The sequence below is a fragment of the Microcaecilia unicolor genome, chromosome 13 (assembly GCF_901765095.1).
Source record: "Microcaecilia unicolor chromosome 13, aMicUni1.1, whole genome shotgun sequence".
Lineage (NCBI taxonomy): Eukaryota > Metazoa > Chordata > Amphibia > Gymnophiona > Siphonopidae > Microcaecilia > Microcaecilia unicolor.
In genome coordinates, this window is record NC_044043.1 from 66931674 (window position 1) to 66955920 (window position 24247).

The 24247-nt window shown below is 42.4% G+C and overlaps 2 protein-coding genes across 3 annotated transcripts in view; one reads left to right on the forward strand and one right to left on the reverse strand.

Annotated features, from left to right (window-relative positions):
* The window catches only part of SLC2A5 (solute carrier family 2 member 5), a 44780-nt gene extending 42153 nt beyond the window's left edge, over positions 1 to 2627 (forward strand). The window contains exon 13 of the mRNA XM_030186287.1: positions 2618 to 2627. The gene's annotated coding sequence lies outside the window, so the exon portion shown is untranslated. The remainder of the gene's footprint in view (positions 1 to 2617) is intronic.
* CA6 (carbonic anhydrase 6) overlaps positions 1369 to 24247 on the reverse strand; it is a 32444-nt gene continuing 9565 nt past the window's right edge. For both annotated transcript variants that reach the window (XM_030186286.1, XM_030186285.1), the window contains 5 exons: positions 20182 to 20248; positions 19597 to 19754; positions 7671 to 7794; positions 4585 to 4695; positions 1369 to 2364 (listed from right to left, as the gene is read on the reverse strand). In XM_030186286.1, coding sequence (XP_030042146.1) covers positions 1757 to 2364; positions 4585 to 4695; positions 7671 to 7794; positions 19597 to 19754; positions 20182 to 20248 — 1068 coding nt within the window. In that variant the 3' untranslated portion in view covers positions 1369 to 1756. The remainder of the gene's footprint in view (positions 2365 to 4584; positions 4696 to 7670; positions 7795 to 19596; positions 19755 to 20181; positions 20249 to 24247) is intronic.

Here is a 24247-nt window from a genome sequence, read left to right on the forward strand (position 1 = left end):
TGCCTAACCCTCCCTGCCTCCAATTCCCTATTAGATATTGCCACTTCATCCTAGGTTTTCTACCAGCCCAGCAATACTTCACTACTAGTCTTTGCAATGCTACCAGCTCTCGCCTTCCCAGGCGTAACGGTAATGCTTGTAGTACATAAAGCCAGCGCGGGAATATTATCATTCGAAATAGTTGTATCCGGCCCATAAGTGACACAGGTAGCCCAGACCAACGGGATAATTGTTTCTGAGTATCCTTTAGCAACTTGGCGATATTCAGGTCATAAATTTGTTTGGTATCCATAGGGAGCTGTATTCCCAGATACCTAAAGGAACCCCTTGATCTCCATTGCTTTTATTCCAGTGATTGTGATTCCCACATATATCAGATGACGTCTTGTCCAAATCTCAGATGACGTCTTGTCCAAATCTCAGGTGACGTCTTGTCCAATACAATATTCTTTATACAGCAATAACCACACCGCTGTTCTCTCGGTTCAGTTCTTCTCATATAATTACAAGTTATTCACTCCATTGTAAACACCATCAAACCCTACACAAGTCTTGTTAAGGAATGACATATGGGATTATTTCTGAAAAAAGAGAATTATTTGAGTTGGGATATACTTTATATAGAGTAAAGATCAGAAATATTAGATGCTCATAGAGCTCTGTGGTTGTTTGAACCCACATGATTGAATGAGGAATGAATGGTGAGAATGTGTTGGAGTGTTGGGTTAATATTATTTAAGCGTTAGATAAGATTTTATATCATTTTATTGTTGGGAGTTTTCAATAAAGAAATTTTTGGAATTTTCAATAAAGAGTGAGGTAGTTACTTGATAGTTGATATTTTATATTGTAACTAGATTGAAACAGTGATACTCAGATAGTGATTTGTATTTAACAAATATACATGAGAGAGATTTGCCCATAATGGAGGTAGTAGGCATGCAAATCTCTCTCATGCATATTCATTACCTATCCTAAGTAATCACTTTAAGTGTTTTGCTATATCAATTTACTTTATTAAATCTTTATTATTCAAATTACATCTTCAATCATATATAACCTTTTATATCCTGGTTTCATTCATACTTCCATTCACTCCTACGTTATTAATCATACAAGGTAATAGCACAATAAGTTCACATATAATATTTATTAAAGCTGATAACTGTTCCTCATATATATCTTTTTTACTGACAATTCTCAGTGCTTATATAAATCTCTTCAATGATCGGTCATATCAGTCCACTTTCCACCAGTTTTCTATCATCTCCGGTAGCTGCTCATGTAAGTCCTTATACTTAATCCAACACTTGGCAGCTCCTCCCCCAGTGTCTTAACATCAATAGTGAACAAGCCAAAACAGAAAAGTTAACACTGGTGGCTGCAATTTATTTGTGCTAGTCCTTCTTCCCTGGGAACATGGTGGAGACAGAGCAGGCATTTATTAACAGCAGAAAGAAGGCAGGAAGGCTGGCTGCTACCCAGCAGCTGAGAAGCAAAGTGATGACAGAGCACAGCTGCAGCTGTTTGTTCTTACTGCTCTGAAGCCTTGTTGTGAGGGAGGAGCTCTACTGTCATTCCTATACAGTGGCTCACCACAGTTTCATGAACCATGTTTTACAATTAAAGCCATAAAGGAAGATTTTTCTCAGTTATCACCTGATATGAGAGCCTATATACCTTGAGAGAAGGTTCCCTTCCTACCCTATCCCACCCCCATAATGCGAACCTCCATTTTTCAATTGATAACAGATCATCAACAGCTGCTGTCTACCTCTAGTGTCACTCCCCCAGAAAGGGTCATTGAGGTCCTTCCCCAAGCAATGACATTGCCCATGAGATCCTCATGACGACATTGAGTTAACTTTTTCATGTCCAGGGAGTTCAGCATATGGTTCCAGAGGTTGACATGGCTCATCCGCCCAGTGAACCCATTGGAGAAGACCCCGAGGAGATCATCCCGGTCTTTGCCTAGGATAAGTACCCCACCAGGCTGTATCGTATACCCTTTTTGGATGTATTTCTCCCTGCCACTGACACCATTTACCCAGAGCTCAGTGATTCCTGTCTCTGAAGCCCACCTCAGACAGTAGTGAATCCACTCTCCAGAATTATGATGCAGGTGGAAATTTGTAAATTGCCCCCCGACCCAGACACCCACATCAACTCCCATTGTCACTACCAGCTCATTGTCACTTTCCCGAGTGGAATAGGAGAAGACAATCTGGCTACCCTCGTTCTTGGTTTTGATCCAGAAGCAGAGTGTGAAGGCATTCAGCTGTAAGTCTTGCAGTGGCTGAACCTCAACATAACTGGCCATATGTTCACGGGAAAAATAAAAGGCAGGAAAAGTCAGCTTCACACCTGCAAGAAGTCAAAGATAGTTTTTAGCCTGATGACTTATCCTTCTTCCTGCCATCTGCCTTAGCAAACTTTAAATCTCACCCCAAGGAAAGGCACTAAGGGAAGATGGGGTAAAGAGACAGACACATGCTGGAAGAGAGGCAGCAATGGAGAGGTGAAGAAAATAAAAGGGAGATCGAAAGAAAGACACTGAAGAATGGGTATAAATGAATATATACAGGAAGAGAGAGTGCAACAAAAATTAGAACAAGAGGCAGTAGCTATAAAGGCGATACTCAAGGGAAGAGAATGAAAGGGGGATATATAACTACACAAGAGGGGCAGCTACCCAGGGTAGAAGAACAAATGAAATGCAAGCAGATGAAAAGCCAAGAAAAGTGCTACTATCTTCCAATCAGAGTGAGGGCAAGACAGAAGACAGGAAGGGAAGACTGGGGACCAGAGGGAAAATGGTAGAAGAAGAGAGGAGCAGGAGCAGAGGGACACAAATACACTTGTCTGCCCTGGGTGCTGAAATATTTTGGTATGGCTTCACTCAAAGGAAATTCTTACTTGAGATTGGGACCCTGAACCTTGAGGCAAGGTCTTTCTGAGGTATTAGAGAAGAATCTATGTCCCTCCTCTGACTTTCCTCTGAATGGAACTTCTATACAATCGCATAAAAATTGCCATAGTGGGACAGATTGAAGGTCCATCAAGCCCAGTATCCTGTCTCCAACAGTGGCCAATCCAGGCAAGTACCTGGCAAGATCCCAGAACAGCAAAACAGATTTTATGTTGCTTATCCTAGAATATACAATGGATTTTCCCAAGTCCATCTTAATAATGGCTCATGACCTTTTCTTTTAGGAAACTAGCCAAACTTTTTTTTAAACCCTGCTAAGCTAACTGCTTTAAAAACAAATTCTAGAGTTTAATTACTCATTGCATGAAGAAATATTTTCTCCGATTCATTTTAAATTTACTACTTAGTGGCTTCATTGAGTGCCTCCTAGTCCTAGCATTTTTGGAAAGATTCACATCTACATGTTCCACTCCACTCAGTATTTTATAAACCTCTATCATGTCTCTCCTCAGCTGTCTCATCTCCAAGTTGAACAGCCCTAGCCATTTTAGCCTTTCCTCATAGGGAAGTCATCCCATCCCCTTTATCATTTTCGTCGCCTTTCTTTATACCTTTTCTAATTCCACTATATCTTTTTTGAGATGCAGTAACCAAATCTGCACACAGTATTCGAGGTGTGGTTGCACCACGGAGCGATACAAAGGCATTATAATGTTCTCAGTTTTGTTTTCCATTCATTTCGTAATAATTCCGAACATTCTATTTGCTTTCATAGCTGCCGCTGCACATTGAGCAGAGGGTTTCAGAGTATCATCAACAATGATATCTAGATCCTTTTCCTGGGCAGTGACTCCTAATATGGAACCTTGCATCATGTAACTATGATTTGGGATCCTCTTTCCCACATGCATCACTTTGCACTTGCTCACATTAAAAGTATCTGCCATTTGGATGCCTAGTCTCCCAGTCTCGTAAGATCCTCTTGCAATTTTTCACAATCCTCTTGCGATTTAACAACGTTGAATAACTTTGTCATCAGCAAATTTAATTATCTCACTAGTTATTCCCATATCTAGATTATTTATAAATATGTTAAAAAGCAGCGATCCTAGCACAGACCCCTGCCAAACCCCACTATCTACCTTTCTCAATTGAGAATACTGACCATTTAACCTTACTCTCTCTTTCCTATCTTTTAACCAGATATTTCCTCCTATCCCAAGACTTTCTAATTTCTTCATGAGTCTTTCATGAGGTATGTTGTCAAATGCCTTTTGAAAATCCAGATACATGATATCAACTGGCTCACGTTTATTCACATGCTTATTCACCCCTTCAAAGAAACGTAATAGATTGGTGAGGCAAGATTTCCCTTGACTAAATCCATGTTGATTTTGTCTCATTAATCCATGCTTATGTATATGCTCTATAGCTTTTTTTTTTCTTTATAATAGCTGTACCATTCTTTTTAATAATCTTTTTTATTGAGCAAAGAAACCAACCAACACAGTGATCAACTATTTTGGAAAAGAAGCATAAAAAGAAAAAAAAAATAAAATGAACAAAATAGCATACTTCTGAGAACTTTAGATACATGTAAACTCTTATAGCATCACTTCTTTTTAGAAGGGACAGGGCTTCTGACCATTCCTCACCTTTCAGGTTTCTGCCTTCTCCCTCCTTGCTCAGAAAGTAATTCTTAATCTGTTGAACTTCAGACTGTACTTGTTCCAATTGTGTGCTAATGTTCTCAGCCAACCATTGTTCTACATACATAAAACACAAGAACCAGTCACAGGCTCCATTAGCATTAGCATCAATGTGCATTCGACATAGTAAATCATAACATTCTGACAAAACTGCTGGATAAACTAGGGATCGGCGGAAATATCATTAAATGGATAAATAGCTTCATCACCACAAGATCCTACCAAGTCAAGTCAACTACAACAATCTCATCCCCCTGGTCATCAGAATGTGGAGTACCCCAAGGATCTCCTCTATCCCCGATTCTCTTCAATCTTATGATGATCCCCCTAGCCAAATCCCTATCCAAACATGGCCTCAACCCCTTCATCTACGCAGACGACATTACCATATTCATCCCCTTCAAATCCAACTTATCAGAAATCTCTGACAAAATAATCACTGGCATGAATACCTTAACCTCTTGGGCCAACGCCTTTAAGATGAAAATGAACAAGGAGAAAACGCAATGCCTAATCCTATCATCTACACACTCCACTCTCTTACCAACTACTCTTAGCACCCCTGACGTCACGATCCCCATATCTGACAACCTGAAGATCCTAGGAGTAACTTTAGATAAACATTTATCTCTTGAAAACCACGCAATAGCCACCACGAAGAAAACGTTCAACATGATGTGGGTACTGAAACGTGTCAAACCATACCTCCCCATTAAAACATTCCACAGCCTGGAACAATCCACAGAACTCACTCACGCTGACTACTGCAACAGTATTTTCATTGGTTGTAAGGCACAAGTCCTGAAAAAACTCCAGACTGCCCAAAACACGGCTGCCAGACTCATTTTTGGTAAATCACGATTTGAGCACGCAACACCTCTACGTGAAAAGTTCCTCTGGCTCCCTATCAAAGAACAAATAAACTTCAAAGTACACACACTGATTCACAAGATTATCCACGGAGGATCTCCAAGCTACATGGACAAACTAATTGACCTTCCACCCACGAATGGATCAAAATCTTTGCGAACCTATCTCAACTTGCACCTTTCCAACTGCAAGGAACTCAGGTACAAAACCTACTATGCATCCAACTTCTCTGTCATTGGCAGCCAACTCTGGAATGCCCTACCAAGATCTATTCTAGCAATCAATGATCACCTAACCTTTCAGAAACTGCTGAAAACCCACCTTTTCAAACAAGCTTACCCAAATGATCCAACCTAAACTATGTACCCATCCACATAACAACCAGCCAAGTGATGACAAGGAACTAGACCCCCTCCCACACCCTCCCACCAATCCTCCTACATCTCCTCCCCCCCCTATTCTCTTACACCAAATCTCCTGACTAAAACAACTCACTCACCCCCTCCCTAACTCTCCCACCTACACTACCCCTTCTCTTGTGATAACAAATAACTACTTCTATCTTGCTACGTTAATACAACGCTGCTACAGATTGTACTTCTCTCTGCAATACACTGAAATCCTAACTACTATGTAAGCCGCATTGAACCTGCCATGAGCGGGAAAGCGCGGGGTACAAATGAAATAAATAAATAAAATAAATAATGCTTCGGAACATCACACAACCAATTTTGTGATGTCATAGGAAGAGAAAGAGCTGCAACACCAATTGAATACCCACAGCAGCTGGTCAAATCAGCTGCCCTATCAGGACTTCCTTGGAAATGGACCCTGTGGATCTAAGTACCTGTATATAATATATAGACTGCTTTGAATTTGTAACCACAGAAAGGCTAAGGTATATCAAATCCCATCCCCTTTTCCTTCCCTTTTGCAACTGATTTCAGATCCAGCTGTGCCCTTGAGCTGAACTGGTGCCTTTACAATGAGAGAGCCCCCTTGTGGTTTTTTGGCATACTACAGGAGTGGTTTGCCGTTGCCTTCTTCTGTGCAGTTTGAGGTACCACTATGTTGATGCTGCCCAATATGGGGGAGGGGGGAAGGGGGGAATGACCTGGACTAGGATTGCTGCCAAAACCTGTCTGGCATCAGACCCAAAGCATGGACGGTTTAGTAACTTGCCCAAGGCCACAAGGAGCTGCCATGGGATTTTGAATTTGGGCTTCCAGTTCCCAGCCCACTGCTCTATAACCATTAGGCTACTCCTCCACTCCTGCAACTGATTCAGTCATTTCTAAATAGGGTTGCCAACTAGATCCAGATTCGCCCAACAGGGTTGATCCAGTCCTGGCCTTACCCTATTACAGAGTCACAAAAGAGAGGGTAACAGCATACAAATATAAACAGAAACACAAGAAAAGCAAACACTGGGCCTTCGGGATTGAGAAAAATGTTAACCTTTTATTCTGACAATGACCCGACACGGGCCATGTTTCGGCGTGCAGGCACCTGCATCAGGGGTCAAGAAAATCCTAAATTCACCAGTTATATGATTTCGAATTAGGGTTATCAACTAGATCCAGATTCACCCAACAGGGTTGATCCAGTGCTGGGCTTACCCCATTGCATGCAGGGACTTATGGTTCTGATTTCCCCATTTGATTCCCTAAGAAAAGCCAGGCTACAAGTCCTTACATGCATTGGGGTAAGCCCAGGAGTGGATCAACCCTGTTGGGTGAATCTGGATCTAGATGACAACCCTAATTCTAAATCATATAAGTGGTGAATTCATGAAACATTTTTTGAACTTGCTTCCCTTTCTGCGCTGCAGTTGGAGTTGAAGATAGATGCCTGCTTCTAGCTTTGACCTGGAACTTTTCTTTTTAAGGTAATTTACACTGGGCCCCGTGGATGTCATGCAGCTGCTCTCTGATCGGAGATTATAATGGCTGATCATGATCACTGGCAGCTTCTCAATTCTGTCACAGTATTTTATTAACAAAATAAAGAGTTACGTGTAGTATTTAAAAACATGCTGAAAACAAACTCTTAAAATATGAAAAATGTAAGATATGCTGAATTGATGATATTTAATGCATGATATCACATGTTGCCTTTCAGATGAATTAGAATATTCCGGGCCTCAGGATCAATGCCCTTACCTTTGGCTAGCTTGGGTGAGAACGTCGCCTCTACAACCCTGTCATTGAGGGGTTGGGCATGCCGGTAGTCATTCCTTAGAGTTTTATTGTTCCAGTCAAATAAGCTGTTTTCCAGGAGCATAACCTACAGGAAGAGTTAGGAAGGAGGTATCAAGACTCTGCTTGACCTTGCTGATGAAGAAATAAATCTAATGGTGCAGCTGAGACCTTTTCATAGGTAACATTATAATGACTCCCCTGGGATCAGAACAAAATATCAGTACCTGATCTTGCTTTACTTAAAAATACTTGTTACTTTCTTCTTTTCAAACTCCGAGTCCAGATTAGCAGACTAATGTGGTATTTTAAGGGCCTGCTCTGGGTTTGGCACAATAATGTGAGGTATTTCAATGGGGGACAAGAAAAAGAGGGAGGGACAGCAGATGATATAAAAAATATTCCATTTTATTGAACATTCAGGACTCGACATGAGCCGTGTTTCAGCCCACAAGGGCCTTCTTCAGATGTCACTCAAATTGGATGTATATTGATGCAACTAGAAAATTGTTGTTATGTTCAATATCTGAACAAAAGGAAAGTTCTTATAACCTGTGAATTTTATGAGGGGGCTAACTGTCCCAAGGGTCCCCTCTAGTATGCTGGTCAGCTGCCCACACACCAGAGGGGTCTTCTAGAAGGCTACTCATCTGACTCCATATTTGGGTAGGAAAATATAAGCGCTCCCTATTACCCATTCCAACCCAAGAGATTAGTTACACCTTGTTGTATAAGAAAGAGAGAAGATAGGTTTCAAAGATATATGGCTTTATTGTTACCAAAGCAATACAAGGCAATCAGGTACACAGGCAGGAGTGGAGGTCTGTCTGACAGCATCTCAGTATGACAGCCTTGGAGATCTCCAAACCCACCCAAATTTTGTCAGTCTTTTATACTCTTCTACTCACATTCAAATCAATGGGCTCCCATATATTTCTATGATAAACTTGTTTACTTCTTTTCATGCCTAACTGCAAGATGCTCCTCAGGAAGCTCTCCTTCCCTTTCGGACAGATGGTCCAACTTCCCTTTTCTTGTTGCTACCTGATAATCCTAATATATTTCACAAATTTTCAAGTCAACTGCAAAAACAAGTCTCCTCTAACTCTGATACAGAGATAAAGGAAGCCATTTTACAGATGAGAGATTCCATTTTGATTTCAGATTCCTTGACCAATCTTTTCCCATTCAGGCCTCAGTCTGGGCTTTAGGTTGAGCCTTACTTTTCCAGCAGGCCTCAGACTGTACTATAATTCTACACCTGTCTGTACAAGTACCTCAAAAATCGCTGGACTCACTCCAGACTCAATTCCTTTTATCTTGCTGCACCATATGCCTGGAATAGACTCCCTGAGCCGGTACATCAAGCTCCATCTCTGGCCATCTTCAAATCTAGGCTAAAAGCCCACCTTTTTATGCTGCTTTTAACTCCTAACCTTTACTCACTTGTTCAGTATACTTTATTATTCCCGCCTTAGTAATTCCTTATCTCTTATTTGTCCTGTTTGTCTGTCCTGATTAGATTGTAAGCTCTGTCAAGCAGGGACTGTCTCTTCATGTTCAAGTGTACAGCACTGCGTATGTCTAGTAGTGCTATAGAAATGATAAGTAGTAGTAGTAGTAGTGGAAGAGCAAACCTGAGGATTATTGGGATGCTGGAGGAAAGAGAGGGGTCAGACCTAATTACCTAGGTAAACAAGTTGTTTGTGTCCTGCTTTCCTGAAACCAGTGCTAATCTCCCTTTTGAAATAGATAGAGCACATCAGGCATTACAATCAAAACTTCACTTGAACCTCCCTTCCAGAGCACTGGTGGTGAAGCTGCTTAGATATTGGGAGACAAATTTGATGCTGAGAAAGATGAATATGGTTTCCTGCCAAGCTTGTGCTAACAGTGGATGGCTGACGTAAATTTTTGTCTACACCAAAGAAGACTAAGAACTTGCATAAAGTAAGACATCGCAGAGCTCCACCATGTCTGGCCCTTCAATGGGTAGTACTAGGCCATTTAAGTCCTTGGATTGTTATAAAGCACTTGTGAGCAGGAGGGGACCTTGCCTGGCTTCCAATGAGACCTCAATTCACCCTGTTGCTTCCTCTTTTAGGCAGGGTTCTCCCAATGTGGCCAAATCCAGCTGTACCTGTAAGTCAGGTGAGGAGATTGGGGGGGGGGGGGGGGCAGGGGAACTAATCTGATGGTGTGCTATGATCCTCTCCATCCAACCTGCTACCTGAAGGAGAGGTGACTACCTCAGCTTAAGCAAGCTGTTTGACTGATGAAAGGCTCTATATTCTAACAACCAGCAGGTTAACTATATGATGTTTCTGGGCTTATATGGCTGAAATTATTCTTTCCTTATACTTCTGTATGATTCATTTAGATGCACAAAGATGTTGGGATGTTTCTTGGTTACTGTTCAAGATTTTTCACTTTTGTATTGGGATTATATTGCTTGAGAGTGGGCTTGGTTTTCACTTGGCCATTATGGGGTTAGGAGTGGGGTCTTTCCTGGGGTGGGGGAGGCAGGGGGAGGGGGGGAAGTACAATATGTAATGCTATATATGAAAAAGAGTAACATGGTGGAGGGGAGAGGGATTGGGTTTTTATTATTTTGGGGGGTAAATTTTGGTCTTTGGCTAAATATTTCTACTAATCAATCCAGAGAGCACTCAGATACGAAACTGTACTACCATTTGGAATCAAATAGTCCTTTAGTGTGCATATAGTCTCCAGTTTATGGGCTGATCTAAAAAGGTTGCTTTATTAGAGGACAACTTTCTTTCATGTGAGATACCGTGGGTAATGGGCCTGGGTGGATCTGCTATGGCCTAGATATTTGCTATGTTGGGGACCTTAAAAGGGTGGTTTTGGACATGTGTAAAGATACAGATGGTCGCTTTATCTGGGTAAAAGGGAGAATTGATGCTATGAAAATTATCCTGCTTAATGTCTATTCCCCAGTTGGCTCAAAAGACCCTTCTTTAAAGAAATCTTTCAAAAACTCATGCTGATAGGATGAGAGGTGCTGGTTGTGAGAGGGGATATAAATTGTGGCTTGGGACTCTTAGACTGGGACAAGAAGAGATCAAGAGAACAGGCAGAAGAGGCAAAAAGCTTGCAATTAGTTCTGGATAAATAGGGATTGGTTGATATTTAGTACAGAATACCACAGCTCGCCTGGTTTCTGGAGGGAAGAGAAATGATCATATAACACCAGTTCTGGCCGAATTGCACTGGTTGCCATTGTCAGCAAGAATACGTTTTAAGCTTTTGTGTACGGTATTTAAAGTTTTTCATATGGGTGCTCCAGGGTACCTTTCTGCTGTGGTCAAAAGGTATATTCCCACAAAACAATTACGCTTTTCTCAGTGTACCTTATTGGAGCTTCCTGCACTATCTCTGGTTAAATTATCTTCCTCTATGAATCAGGCCTTTTGTTATTCTGGCCCTCATATGTGGAGTTCCTTGCCAGAGAAAAAATTAGAAGCATTGATAGTTATCTGATGTTTCACGTGGCCTTGAAAATGTGACTTTATGCAAGTTCCTTCGGGGAAAGTGTGATATTCTGTGTTTTTAGTAAATTCTCTTGGGAAATTGTATAAGTGTCATAAATGTCATATTTTATTTATGACATTTATATCCCAAAGGGATTCAGGTTCTATGTGGCTTACATGACAATTATAAAAACAGTAAACATGTTCAGATAGTTAACAGAATGTAAAAATACATTGTATAATGCTATAACAATAACTTGATAGGAACAGATATAATTGGAAAGAAGGTAGTGCTTTGAAAATTAAATTGGGTATTCAAAATTATAAATGGAAAAATTAGGCAAGGACTTGATTAACCAAGACAGGATGGAATTAGTGGAAGATGGGATACGGTGAATGGGTTGTGTCGGCATTAGCGTGTGGCTTAGTAAACGGGGGGTATATGAATCCACTGGTGATAAGATTGGAAGAGTTGGGTTTGCATGTGTGTGCTGATCTCACTCTGGATGGGACGGCCTTGCCCCACCAAACATTACAAGACCTTACAGACTACAAGATTCTCTTTTTCAGTATTTTCAATTCAGAGATTTCTTGCATCAACATGATGCTAAAGTGAATTTGAATAGAAAATCAACAGAGCTTGTGAACAGACTTTATTCAAAGATGCATTGGATAACAAGATTTTGACCAGAGTATATAGGAGCTTAGCAGGGCTGCATATTGCTGACCAGAGTGCAGGCATGGGAACTCTGGCTCGAGGAATCTGTATATGACAAATTTGGGGATTTAATATACTGGTATAAACATCACTGCTCTGGAATGACCAATTATACACAACTGCAATATAAGCCGGTGCACTGTCTTTACTGGGCACCTCATAGGGAGAAACATTTGGCCGCTTCCAGTAATAAAGAGGGTCTGTGCTGGAAGGGGTGTGGGACACTGGGCATGTATGAGTATCACTGGTGGGACTGTGTTAAAAGTAAAGACTTTTGGGATCTGGTATAGGGTAGTATTTTAAAGTGGATAGATCTTTCTTGGTGAGATTTGCCAAGCATTTGCCTACTGGGGCATTTTCCAGTGGGTCTACAGAAGGATACTCAGGGCTCCCTGATTATGACTTTGCTTTTGGCGGCAAAGATGACGATAGTATAGGTCAGGAGAACCACTCAGGGCCCAACCTTTCAATCCTGGAAAAGTGTTTGTGATGAGCTTTGTAGATATGAGAACATTACAGCAGTGCTGCAGGGCAAGAAATGGTAAATATGAACAGAAATGGCTCCTAGTTAAGTGGTAAATAATGTATTCCACTTCATATACTCCTTGAGATAACATCCTGGTTTTCTTGAGCCAATAATGCCTGGTACCTGAATTGGAAAAATGCAAGATGTACTATAATCGGGTGGGGAGATATTAGTTATCCCCCTTTCTATTTACTGAGTTGCTCATGGATAGAAATGTCATAGTCCCCTTTTTTTTATTATTCTTTATTCTAAACCCCAAAGCAGCCCAGCTTGAATTCATCCATCACCACACTTTCTTCTTCACAGCCCTTTTTTTTCTGTAACTCCCTCTCACTGTCTATACATTCAGAACTATCCTTTAATAACTTTAAACCCCCCCCCCCCTTTTTTTTACAAAGCTGCACTAGCAGCTGCCGTGCGGTAATGCCTAAACAGTCCATTCACTTTGAATGGACTATGTCAGCAAGGGGGGGGGTAATATTGCTTTAAAAGCATGGCTATTTAAACAAGTATTCAATCAGGTCAGCTAAAAAGGGTTGAGAGTTGCTGTACTATTTCTCACTGTTTATTCCTTGGTCCTCGCTCCTACTCTATCCCTCTCTCCCTTCCCTTCCCTTCCCTTCCCGTTCCTTTGCTCACCTCCCTTGTAATAGATTGATTGTTCTGCTGCTGACTGATAACTCCTTTCCTATCAAATATTTTAGTTCTTTTCTGTTATTTTAGTCTGTAAACCATCCAGACCTGCAAGTTAGCTTGTGCCATATAGTAAGTTTCCAATAAACTAAGCTTTGATGTCCCCATGCATACCTCCTACCCACCCCCACCCTCCCACCCTGTCAAAGTAATGCTTGGATGTTTCACTTATATATACTATCTGCTACCACATTTGCTTATTTCCGATCTGATGAAGAAGGGCAACCTTTGAAAGCTAATCAAGAAATGTATTAAGTTATGTCCAATAAAAAAGGTATCATTTTATTTTATTTTCCATGTTTTATTTTGTTTGATTTCTATTGATAACCTTAAGAGTGGACTAACATGGCTACCACACCTCTCTACAATAAACTAAGCTAAACTACCTTTTCCTTATTCTTATATAATTATGTTATTTTATTTTATTACTGCTGTTGTTATTTTTTTTTTTCAAAGGGGGGAATTGTGGGGTAGGGGAAAGTAGGAGGTGAACTTGGAGGTCTTGGATGAGTTTGACTTTTGATTTAGTTGTTTTGTTAGAACGTTGTCAAAAATGTACATTCTGATTATTATGGCTATCTGAAGTACTATGATTATTTTTTAAGCTTCTTTCAGAATGCTGAATAAAGATTGAATTATTTATTTAAAAAAAAACCTTTTAAAACATAGCTTAAGATAACTAAATATTGTTTAATAGTAATATGTAAGTATGATGACAAAAAAAGTACGTAAAATTTCTCATTGCAATTCCAAGCCGTTGCTGAAATTCTATGGGGTTACTATTTTTTGCCTCACCCTGTATATGTGGTCCAACTTGCCCAGATTGCTACCTAGGTACTGGCACTGAATATCAGTGGTGCCTAGCTAACTCCCAAGTCCGTCCCCTGACTGCCTTGGCACTAACTGGAGTGCCACAGTAGTCAAACATGATATGCGATTTCACTCTCTGATTAAGTACTGCTGAATATCAGGAGTCCTCCTACCCAGTTAAATCATAGTAACATACAGAGGCATTTTCGACATGACATTTAAGTCCGACTTTGGACATTTTGCACAAAACGTCCAAAATCCGAATAGGAAAGAAGGTCATTTTCAAAAAAGAAAAAAGTCTTATCTTTTTTTTTCCGAAAATACTATTTTGAAAAAGGTTTTGTGCTGTGAACGTTTTGTTTTTTGGTCTATTTTCAAAAAATAAAAATGAATAAGTACGAAACGTAGAAAATCAAGCCTTTGAGATGTAGGAGGAGCCAGCATTTTTACCAGACTAGTCCCCCACACATCACAGGAGAGCAATGAGGCACCCTAGAGGGCAATTCTGTGCACTTCATAAAAATGCTTCCAGGTACACATCTCACCTTTGCTCCTTTATCATGTCTCCTGTGCCCTCCAAAACCCACTGTTCCCCACTGTACATCACTACAATAGCTCTTATAGGTGAAGGGGGCACCTATATGTGGGAACAGTAGGACTTAGGTGACTTTGGAAGGGGTCACAGTTTCCACCACAAATGTGACAGGTAGAGGGAGATAAGGACCCAAGTCCCCCACTCCATACTGCCCTGCACTGATCATGGCACTTCTCCAGGGACCTGCATGTTGTTCTAATAGACCTGGCTACATAGGCGCCCGGTATCGAAGGCTTTGGGAGGCTAAGCCTCCCCAGCCGCAGCGAGCCGGCTCCTCCCCCTCCCTCCGGATCCGGTCCCGTCCCTCACATTACCGACCTGACTCTTCGGAGCTCAGCTGTCAGCGCTAACTCTCCCCCGCTGGTGCTGCTGGCGTTCGCGCTTTAAAAATGGCCGCCGAGACTTCCAAAGGCGGCCTCGCGAGACTTCTGCTGGTCTTGGAGGCCGCCCTGTAAGTCTCGGCAGCCATTTTGAAGTGTGAACGCCGGCAGCGCCAGCGGGGGAGAGTTAGCGCTGGCAGCGGGCAGGCAAGATTGCCTGCCCCGAATAATTAGAAGAGTCAGGTCGGTGTGAGGGACCGGGACCGGATCCGGAGGGAGGGAGAAAGAATTCACCGTAGAACTCGGGAGGGGGTGGCAAGGGAGAGAAGGGAGTCTCAGGGCATTTGTGGATGGAGGGGAGAGAAGGGTCGCTGGGTATGGGTGCATGCAGGGCAGGGGAGAGGAGGGTCACTGCTGGACTTGGGTGGATGGAGGGCAAGGGAAGGAGGGTTGCTGTGTATGGGTGCTTGCAGGGGGAGACAAGGGGAGAGAGAAGAAATGCTGGACATGGATAGAGGGGAGGGAAGAGTGAGGAAGGAGATGAGAGGAGAAAAACTGCACATGGATGAAGAAAATAGGCAGAAGCTGAGGACCAGAAATGAAGAAGAAAGGAGGAAAGAAAGAAATGGAAAGGAAGCCCTGGAAACGGAGTTAAGAGGACAGATAGCAGCAGAATCGGATACTGGGCCAGCATGATCAGAAAAAAAGTCACCAGACAACAAAGGTAGAAAAAAATCATTTTATTTTCATTATAGTGTTTGGAATATGTTCACTTTGAGAATCAGGTGCTCAACATTAAAAGTTTATATTTATTTATTTACTTATGTATGGCATTTTATCCCGCATTAAATATGAATTAGGATGTTTTGTGGCTCTACATGAGAATTGTGATATTATGATCCCTTGTTTCATATTGTTGACGGTCTGCATTTTCTGTATGGGTGGTATATTGGTGTATTAGGTTCTGCCCAGTGTAATATTTATGGTACAGTAAGGTTCTGAGTGTGTTTTTGCACAAAGTTGTGCATAGTGTTTTGCAGTTGAGCGATTGTGGTTAGTATATGCTTTGAGCAACCACTTTATTCTTTGACATATGATACATATCTAATATCTATATTTAATAAAAGGTATTAATTGTGACTTATTTTTATTTATTTATTTTTTCTGTGTGTTATCAGACAATTATGGATTTAAGCTCCACCCCCTGGCTCCACCCCCTAGCCCCACCCCCTTTAGCCTCCCCAAACAGTTGGGCCACCGACCGCCTATGCCTGGCTATAACATCTGAGGCTTTCATACAGGCTAGTTAGTCCCATTTTTATTCACATTTTTGGGGGTTGGGAGGGGGCCAGTGACCACTGGGGGGTATTGGGGGGGGGTCATCCCTGATTCCCTCCAGTGGTCATTTAGGGCACATTTTTGTGCCTTATTCATTATAAAAACAGGTCTAGACCATCTTAGTTTTAGTTTAGTTTTGTTCCATTATGGTTGAAAAACATCTAAGTCTTAGGAATGGCCAAATCCCGCCTTTAACATGCCCCCAACACGCCCCCTTGAGATTTGGACGCACTGTAGATGAACAGCATAGAAAAACGTCTGAAAAATAGGTTTCAAAAATACTGATTTGGACGTTTTTCTGAGAAAATGTCCAAATGCTGCTTCTGGTGGGGATGGGGGCGGTGGCGGAGTTCGGGCATGCGTGGGATGGACGTGGAGGGGTCCTGTGCAGAGGGAATGGATCCTCAGAAGCTTGGCGGAATTTGGGAGGTGGGGCTGGTGTTTGGGTGGTGGGGCTAGTTCTGGGCAAGACTTCTACGGTCTGTGTCCTGAAAATGGCAGATACAAATCAAGGTAAGGTATACATAAAAAGTAGCACATATGAGTTTATCTTGTTAGGCAGACTAGATGGACTGTGCAGGTCTTTTTCTGCCGTCATCTACTATGTTACTATTATGCCACTGTTTAGATGTTTTTCTGTTTTGAAAATGAGCCCCATAGTAACATAGTAAGTGACGGCAGATAAAGACCTGAACGGTCCATCCAGTCTGCCCAACAGTCATACTCATTATCAATTCATGATTAAATTAACAATGAATGTGATATTATATACTTTATCAAGAGTCTTTCATTGGTGTTTCTGGGACATAGAGCGTAGAAGTCTGCTCGACTCTGTCCTTATGTTCCACCTACTGGAGTTGCCATCAAAGCCCACTCCAGCCTATCTGAATACATGCCGAATACCGACCCTATGAACAAGAGTTCTCATTCTTAAGATGAGTATCAAGTAAAAGTTAAATACAACAAGATAAATAAGTTAGTTACTTGATTTAAATGTATGAATTTGGATGTTAAAATCAATTATCAGAGGAAGGTGGCAGCCTCTGAACCGATGACGATCTGAGTGCGTAAGTCTCTGCGTAAGAGTTTGTGGACGCAGTGCAGTACTGCTGAGGTTCATTGTCCAACACTTGTGTTTGCATTCTTTGGCTGGATTAGTGTGATATTCAAGAAGTTTTATTGAATATCTGAAGGAAATTTATAATAAACATACGGGTCCTTTTACTAAGGTGCGCTGAAAAATGGCCTGCGGTAGTGTAGGAGCGCGTTTTCGGCGTACACAGAATCATTTTTTAGAGCACCTGTAAAAAAGGCCTTTTTAAATTTTTGCCGAAAATGGACGTGTGGGAAAATGAAAATTGTTGCGCGTCCATTTTGGGTCTGAGATCTTACTGCCAGCCATTGACCTAGTGGTAAAGTCTCACGCAGTAACCGGGCGGTAATGACCTACGCGCACCAAATGCCACTTGGCGCGCGTCCGATACGCGCGGCAGAAAACAAAACTGATTTTTCAGCTGCGCGTTTTGGACGCACAGCAAAAATGAAATTACCGCAAGAGCCACGCAGTAGCCGTGCAGTAACTCCATTTTGGCAGGCGTTGGATGCGCATAGACGCTTACACAGCTTAGTAAATGGGCCCCATAGTGCCATGTTCCTATGGGAATACTCTGGGTTTGGCACAATGTGGTGCAGTATTTCTAGAGAGATACTTTGGGTTTGGCACTTTATACTTTCTCTACTTCCTCATACATCTTCTGATTATTACTGATTGTATCTAAGATTCTGTCATGACTATGTCATAACAACACTCTGTAAGCCACAGTGAGCCTGCAAATAGGTGGGATAATGTGGGGTACAAATACAATAAATAAATAAATAGAAAGTATCTCCTACCAACCTTCTTACCCTCCATGCTCTTCCCAACTTCTCCTTTATCGCCCCACCGCCTTACCTATCCCTATCCTTTCTCTCACACCTCTTCTATCCCGTTTACTCCTTGTTCATTTGTCCCATCACATACCTCCTTTGTTGATTCTGATACTACAGATTGTATTTTCTTGTTACTATGTAAGCCGCATTGAGCCTGCGATGAGCGGGGTACAAATGTAATAAATAAATAATAATAGTATGGTATTTCTATGGAAATGTTCTGGGGTTTGTACACTGTGATGCAATATTCTTCTGGGAAAAGCTCTGGTTTTTGCATATTACAGTGTATTGCACTGTATAATTTTTATTTCACCTTTACCTAAATAATATAAAGCGGATTACAATCTGAAGAAGACTTCCAAATAGAAGGAATTTACAACAAAATTACCAGCTAAATTTCTGTAGCAGTCTGTGGGTTAGGTTTGCACATAATGAACTTTACTCCTAAGTCAGAGTATGTGGAGTCTGATCTCAGTCTCCCAAATGTATTGCTAAAGCTCACCACAGTACTTGCATCATACCAAAAAGAGCTTCCTTCTGGTGTTTATAACATGTAATGTGTATAGGCAGTTTACCAAAGTGGGCTTGAAAATTCCTTTTAATCAAGCCTGTAGCACCAAATTTCTCTATCTTTCTGCTACATTTTTGGGGTCTCCAATTGCATTTCTTGGTACTTGAGGATCTCCTCTGAATATGATTTACAGAGTAATCCTTTGGCACTGACACCGCTATTATCAATGCAGTTCTTGTGTTTTTCTCCTTCACCTCAATGGCTGGGTTTTTTTTGCATCCAGCTTTTTATTGGTTGGACTGGTCCTTTAGGAATGGTTTAAGCGTGGCACACTATAGCAGTGGCGTAGGAAGGGGGGTGTCAGCTCCGCTGGTTCCCTGCACCCTCTGCCCTGGAACAGGTTACTTCCTGTTCCGGGGCAGAGAGAACAGGGAACCAGCGGAGCCAACGCAACTCCCAGCGACGTGCACTTGGGGCGGACCGGCCCTCTCGCTCGCCCCCTTTCCTACGCCAGTGGTAAGAATGCACTCCGGGGGGGATGCGCCGAGGGGGGGGGGGTGCGCCGTGCTGCACTCCAGGGGGGATGCGCCGAGGGGGGGGGAATGTGCCGTGCTGCACCTGGGGGGGTGTGCGCAGCGGCAAACCGTCCAGGGTGGCAGCCGCCCTCGCTATGGCACTGCACTATAGTTCAATATTCTTACAGGAGGGCTTTGAGTTTGACACACTATAGTGCTGTATTCCTATAGGAACTCTGAGCTTTATTCCTACATGAACAGTATGGGTTTGGCACATTGTAGTGTAGTATCCTATGGGAATAATCTGGGTTAGGCACATTGTAGTACTCTGTTCCTATGGGAACATTTTGGGTTTAGCACACTCTAGTTTACTACTTCTCTGAAAATGTTCTGGTGTTGGTACTTGGACATGATGATAGAGTTCAGCACTGCAGTGTTTACCTGAGCATGAGACAGAACAATAGGAACGTCAAAGATTGTCCAAAGCACACTCTGGGTGCATGGTGGGGTCGTTAAGGAGCCCTGGTACCTATAAAACCTTTCCAGGTTTTCTGGCAGCATGGCTTCTACATCCAGGGCACTCAGTGTAGTTGACTGTCCTATGAAAAAGAGAGAGACAGACATGAGTTACAAAGTGGGAGGAAAGTTCATGTCAGATACAGAGAGAGCCAGTGACCAGTACCTGAGAGAGCATTGACCTTTGCAGGGGAAGCCAGCGGCAAGAGACACCACAGAGTCAGGACATATGAACAGGACAATTGATGACAGGTACCAAAGAGACAATGACAGGTATCGGAAAGCAGCAACAAGCCAAAGTGAAAGTTTCATTAAGAAGTAATAATTATTAAAATTTGAAAAAGTACTAATTCAGTAGGATAAAGTCAGCAAAAGGTCCTTGAGTGGGAGGATGGCAGCTGTTTTAGACACTGCTTGCTGGTGTTGAGACAGTCAGGCATACCCATCACAGCTTAAATGAGACAGACACTTTAGCTTGTCTGACCTGTGCCTGTGCTGAGGATCACTTACCCGCATTGCGGATTTTGGATAGCTTTGAGATAAAGTCACTGTAGTAAGTGTTTTCAAAGTTCCCATCCTGTAGAGGAAGAGATGGCAGAGACAGTGATTGTAATCTGGACTGCACAGAACCTCACATGCAAGCTTGTGTGAGACACAGACAGACCTGGCCTCTTAGGTGACACTAGGTACAGACAGCAAGTGTCTCAAGCACTTTCCAAGTGAGACATCAGAGTAATAGCGCATGTGTGGCTAGAAAGTGTAAAGTCTTGCTAGTAATTAGGGGGGATGCCAGGACTCTGCAAAGTAAGGCATTACTGACTGAAAAGAAATCCTCTAAGGAGGTCTGCTGGGTCTGTAAAGCCTTATGTGTGTCTGAAGTGACTGGGGCCTGTTTCCTATCACAAACCTTTGAAAGATTTTTCCTTCAGGGAAGGATTATTGTGTACTGTGCTAAACTGAGTCTTATTGTGCCATACTGTCCTCTACCAACCTATGCTGTGCTTTCTTAGTAACATACTGGCCAATATTCAAAACAATTTAACTGCTAGAAACAGTCGCTGACCGGTTAATTGTTCGTGGCTATCTGGTCATTTTCAATGGCACTTAACCAGTTATCGTCACCAAAAATGACTGGTTAGTACCGAACTCAAAGGCAGATTAACTTGTGGGCGTTCCAGGGGTGGAGTCACATTAAATGCTGATATTCAGCCTCTCACTGCATAAGTAAACCACTTACTTTGGGCCGCATAAATAGCAGTCCTATCTTTAAATGGTTCGACTTATATGGTCAAGGGCTGAATACTGCCTTAACTGGCTATTTGTTAGCCGGCTCAAAAAAAAAAAAAGGATATTCAGTGCCGAACCTTGGACAGGGCTCACTGGCTGAATATCGGGAGGATAATAACATAGTAGATGATGGCAGATAACAACTTGAATGGTCCATCCAGTCTGCCCAGCAGTCACACTCATTATTAATTCATAGTTAAACAAACATTGAATGTGGTGTAAGGTACTTGAACCTGGCATTTATTTACCATTTCTGGGACATAGACCGTAGAAGTCTGTCCAACACTGTCCTCACGTTCCCACTACTGAACATAAGAGTAGCCATACTGGGTCAGACCAAGGGTACATCTAACCCAGTATCCGGTTTCCAACGGTGGCCAAGCCAGGTCACAAGGACCTGGCAAAAACCCAAATAGTGGCAACATTCCATGCTACCAATCCCAGGGCAAGCAGTAGCTTCCCTGTGTCTGTCTCAATAGCACTTTTCCTCCAGGAACTTGTCCAAACCTTTTTTTAAACCCAGATACTCTAACTGCTATTACTACATCCTCCAGCAAAGAGTTCCAGAGCTTAACTATTCATTGAGTGAAAAAAAATATTTCCTCCTATTTGTTTTAAAAGTATTTCCACGCAACTTCCTTAAGTGTCCCCTAGTCTTTGTGTGGAATGAGTACAAAAAACAGATTAACTTCTACTCATTCTACTCCACTCAGGATTCTGTAGTTCCTGGAATTCCCGTTGAAGTGGAGGAGTGGCCTAGTGGTTAGGGTGGTGGACTTTGGTCCTGAGGAAGTGAGTTCGATTCCCGGCACAGGCAGCTCCTTGTGACTCTGGGCAAGTCACTTAACCCTCCATTGCTCCATGTAAGCTGCAGTGAGCCTGCCATGAGTGGGAAAGTGCGGGGTACAAATGTAACAAAAATAAAATAAAGCCCATTCCAGCCTATCCCGATCTATCTTGTCATATACATGACACAGACCGTAGAAGTCCACCCAGCACTGTCCTCACATTCCAGTTACTGTTGAAGCCCTCTCCAGCCCCTCCTAAACTGTCTTGACATTTCAGGGACACAGACCATAGAAGTCTGCCTGGTACTGGCCTTAGTTCTTCACAGCTGGAGTCACCATCTCTCAACACATTATATATGTGCAGTCATTTAAGTTATTTTTTTATACAATCCATTTTCTAATTAGGCATCCTCTGTGTTCATCCCACTCCTTTTGAATTCCATCATTGTTTTTGTCTCCACCACCTCTCTCGAATACTGTGTTGTACCTATGCAGTACATGTGCTATGCTAGACTATCAAACAACCAATCACACCAGGATGGACTGGGTTTACTTACATAATGTTAAATAACAGTACCACCATGTAAACCAGCAAATAAAAATACTTTCACCACTTAATCTGTATCTTGTGGGGAGAGAAGACTTCAGAGAAATGTCACTTTGTTAATTGGAATAAACCAAACAAAGTGAACATGGCACACAACCATCACAAGTCAGATAAACCTCCACAATCAACTTATCACTGTGCACTCCCAATAAGTGCAATCTTTTGCAAAAAGTGCAAATAATAAATAAATATAGCAGCAAACAATCATATAAAATAAACAGCGGTGCCTAACTGAAATGGCAAAATGCTCAACGGAGCCCTCCATTTCACTGTGATGCTTCCTCAGGAGCCACCGCTCAGACTTTGCTGTAAAATGATGCTTTTAATGCTGCCACTGCTAAAGTTTGAGTCGTAAGAACAAGAGACACCGCTCTTGTTCTTACTACTCGAAGTACAGTGATGGCCTTATTTGGAGTACAAGCCAAGGTGGTTCACATAGCAAAAAATATACCAAATAAAAGGAAAGGAACTCCAACAAAACATGGAAAAGACATAGAGGGGCATTTTCGAAAAAAAACCCCGTCTAAGTCAGAATTTGGACGTTTTACAAAGATGTCCAAATTCCGAAGTGGAGAGAAGGTAATTTTCGAAAAAGATGGACATCCGTCTTTTGTGTTCGAAAATATCATGGACCTCCTATGATTTGGACATCTTTGATTTTCGGCCATTTTCGAAAAAAAACCACAAACCATCCAAGTCTAAAACGTCCAAAGTCAAGCCATTGGGACGTAGGAGGAGCCAGCATTTTTAGTAGACTGGTCCCCCTGACATGCCAGGACAGCAGTCGGGCACCCTAGGGGGCACTGCAGTGGACTTCATAAAATGCTCCCAGGTACACAGCTCCCTTGCCTTGTGTGCTGAGCCCCTCAACCCCCCCCAAAAAAAACCCACTACCCCCAAATGTACACCACTACCATAGTCCTTATGGGTGAAGGGGGGCAGCTATTTGTGGGTACAGTGGGTTTCTGGTGGGTTTTAGAGGGCTCACAGTTTCCTGCACAAGTGTAACAGGTAGTGGGGGTATGGGCCTGGGCCCATCTGTCTGAAGCCCACTAAACTACTCCAGGGACCTGCATGCTGCTGTCATGGACCTGATAATGATATCTGAGGCTGGCATAGAGGCTTGCAAGTAATGTTCTTCAACACACGTTTTGGGGCTGGGAGGGGGTTAGTGACCACTGGGGGAGTAAGGGGAGGTCATCTCTGATTCCCTTCAGTGTTCATCTGGGGCACTTTTTGTGCCTTATTCATAATAAAAACAGGTCTAAGTTTTAGTGCTGGGCGTCTTTGCTTTGTTACATTATGGCTCAAAGATGTCCAAGTCTTAGGAACGTCCAAAATGAGGTTTCAATTATACCGATTTGGACGTTTCTGTGAGATGGATGTCCAAATGCTGATTTGTGTCAATTTTTGGATGTCCATCTCTTTCGAAAATGAGCCTGATAGTCATACCAAGGAACCATTCAATAAAAACAATAAAATCACAGCACTCTTTCGAGGCTTATTCAGATGTAATAAAAGCATCATATAAGAACATAAGAATAGCCACCCTGAGTCAGACCAATGGTCCATCTAGCCCAGTATCCTGTGTCCAACATTCCATGCTACCAATCCCAGGGCAAGCAGAGGTTTCCCCTATCCTGCTTATAATCAAAAGAGAAAAACGCCTATATTGCGACCCAAATCGGGAGATGGGAGTCTTTCTCCCGTGGGCGCCCAAATCGATATAATCGAAAGCCGATTTTGGGCGTTTCCAACTGCAATCCGTCGCAGAAACGGGTAAAGTTGACGGGGGCGTGTCGAAGGCGGAACTGGGGCGTGGTTATCAGCCGAGGAGAGATGAGCGTCTTTAGCTGATAATCGAAAAAAAAAGCGTTTTGACCGCGATTTTGGG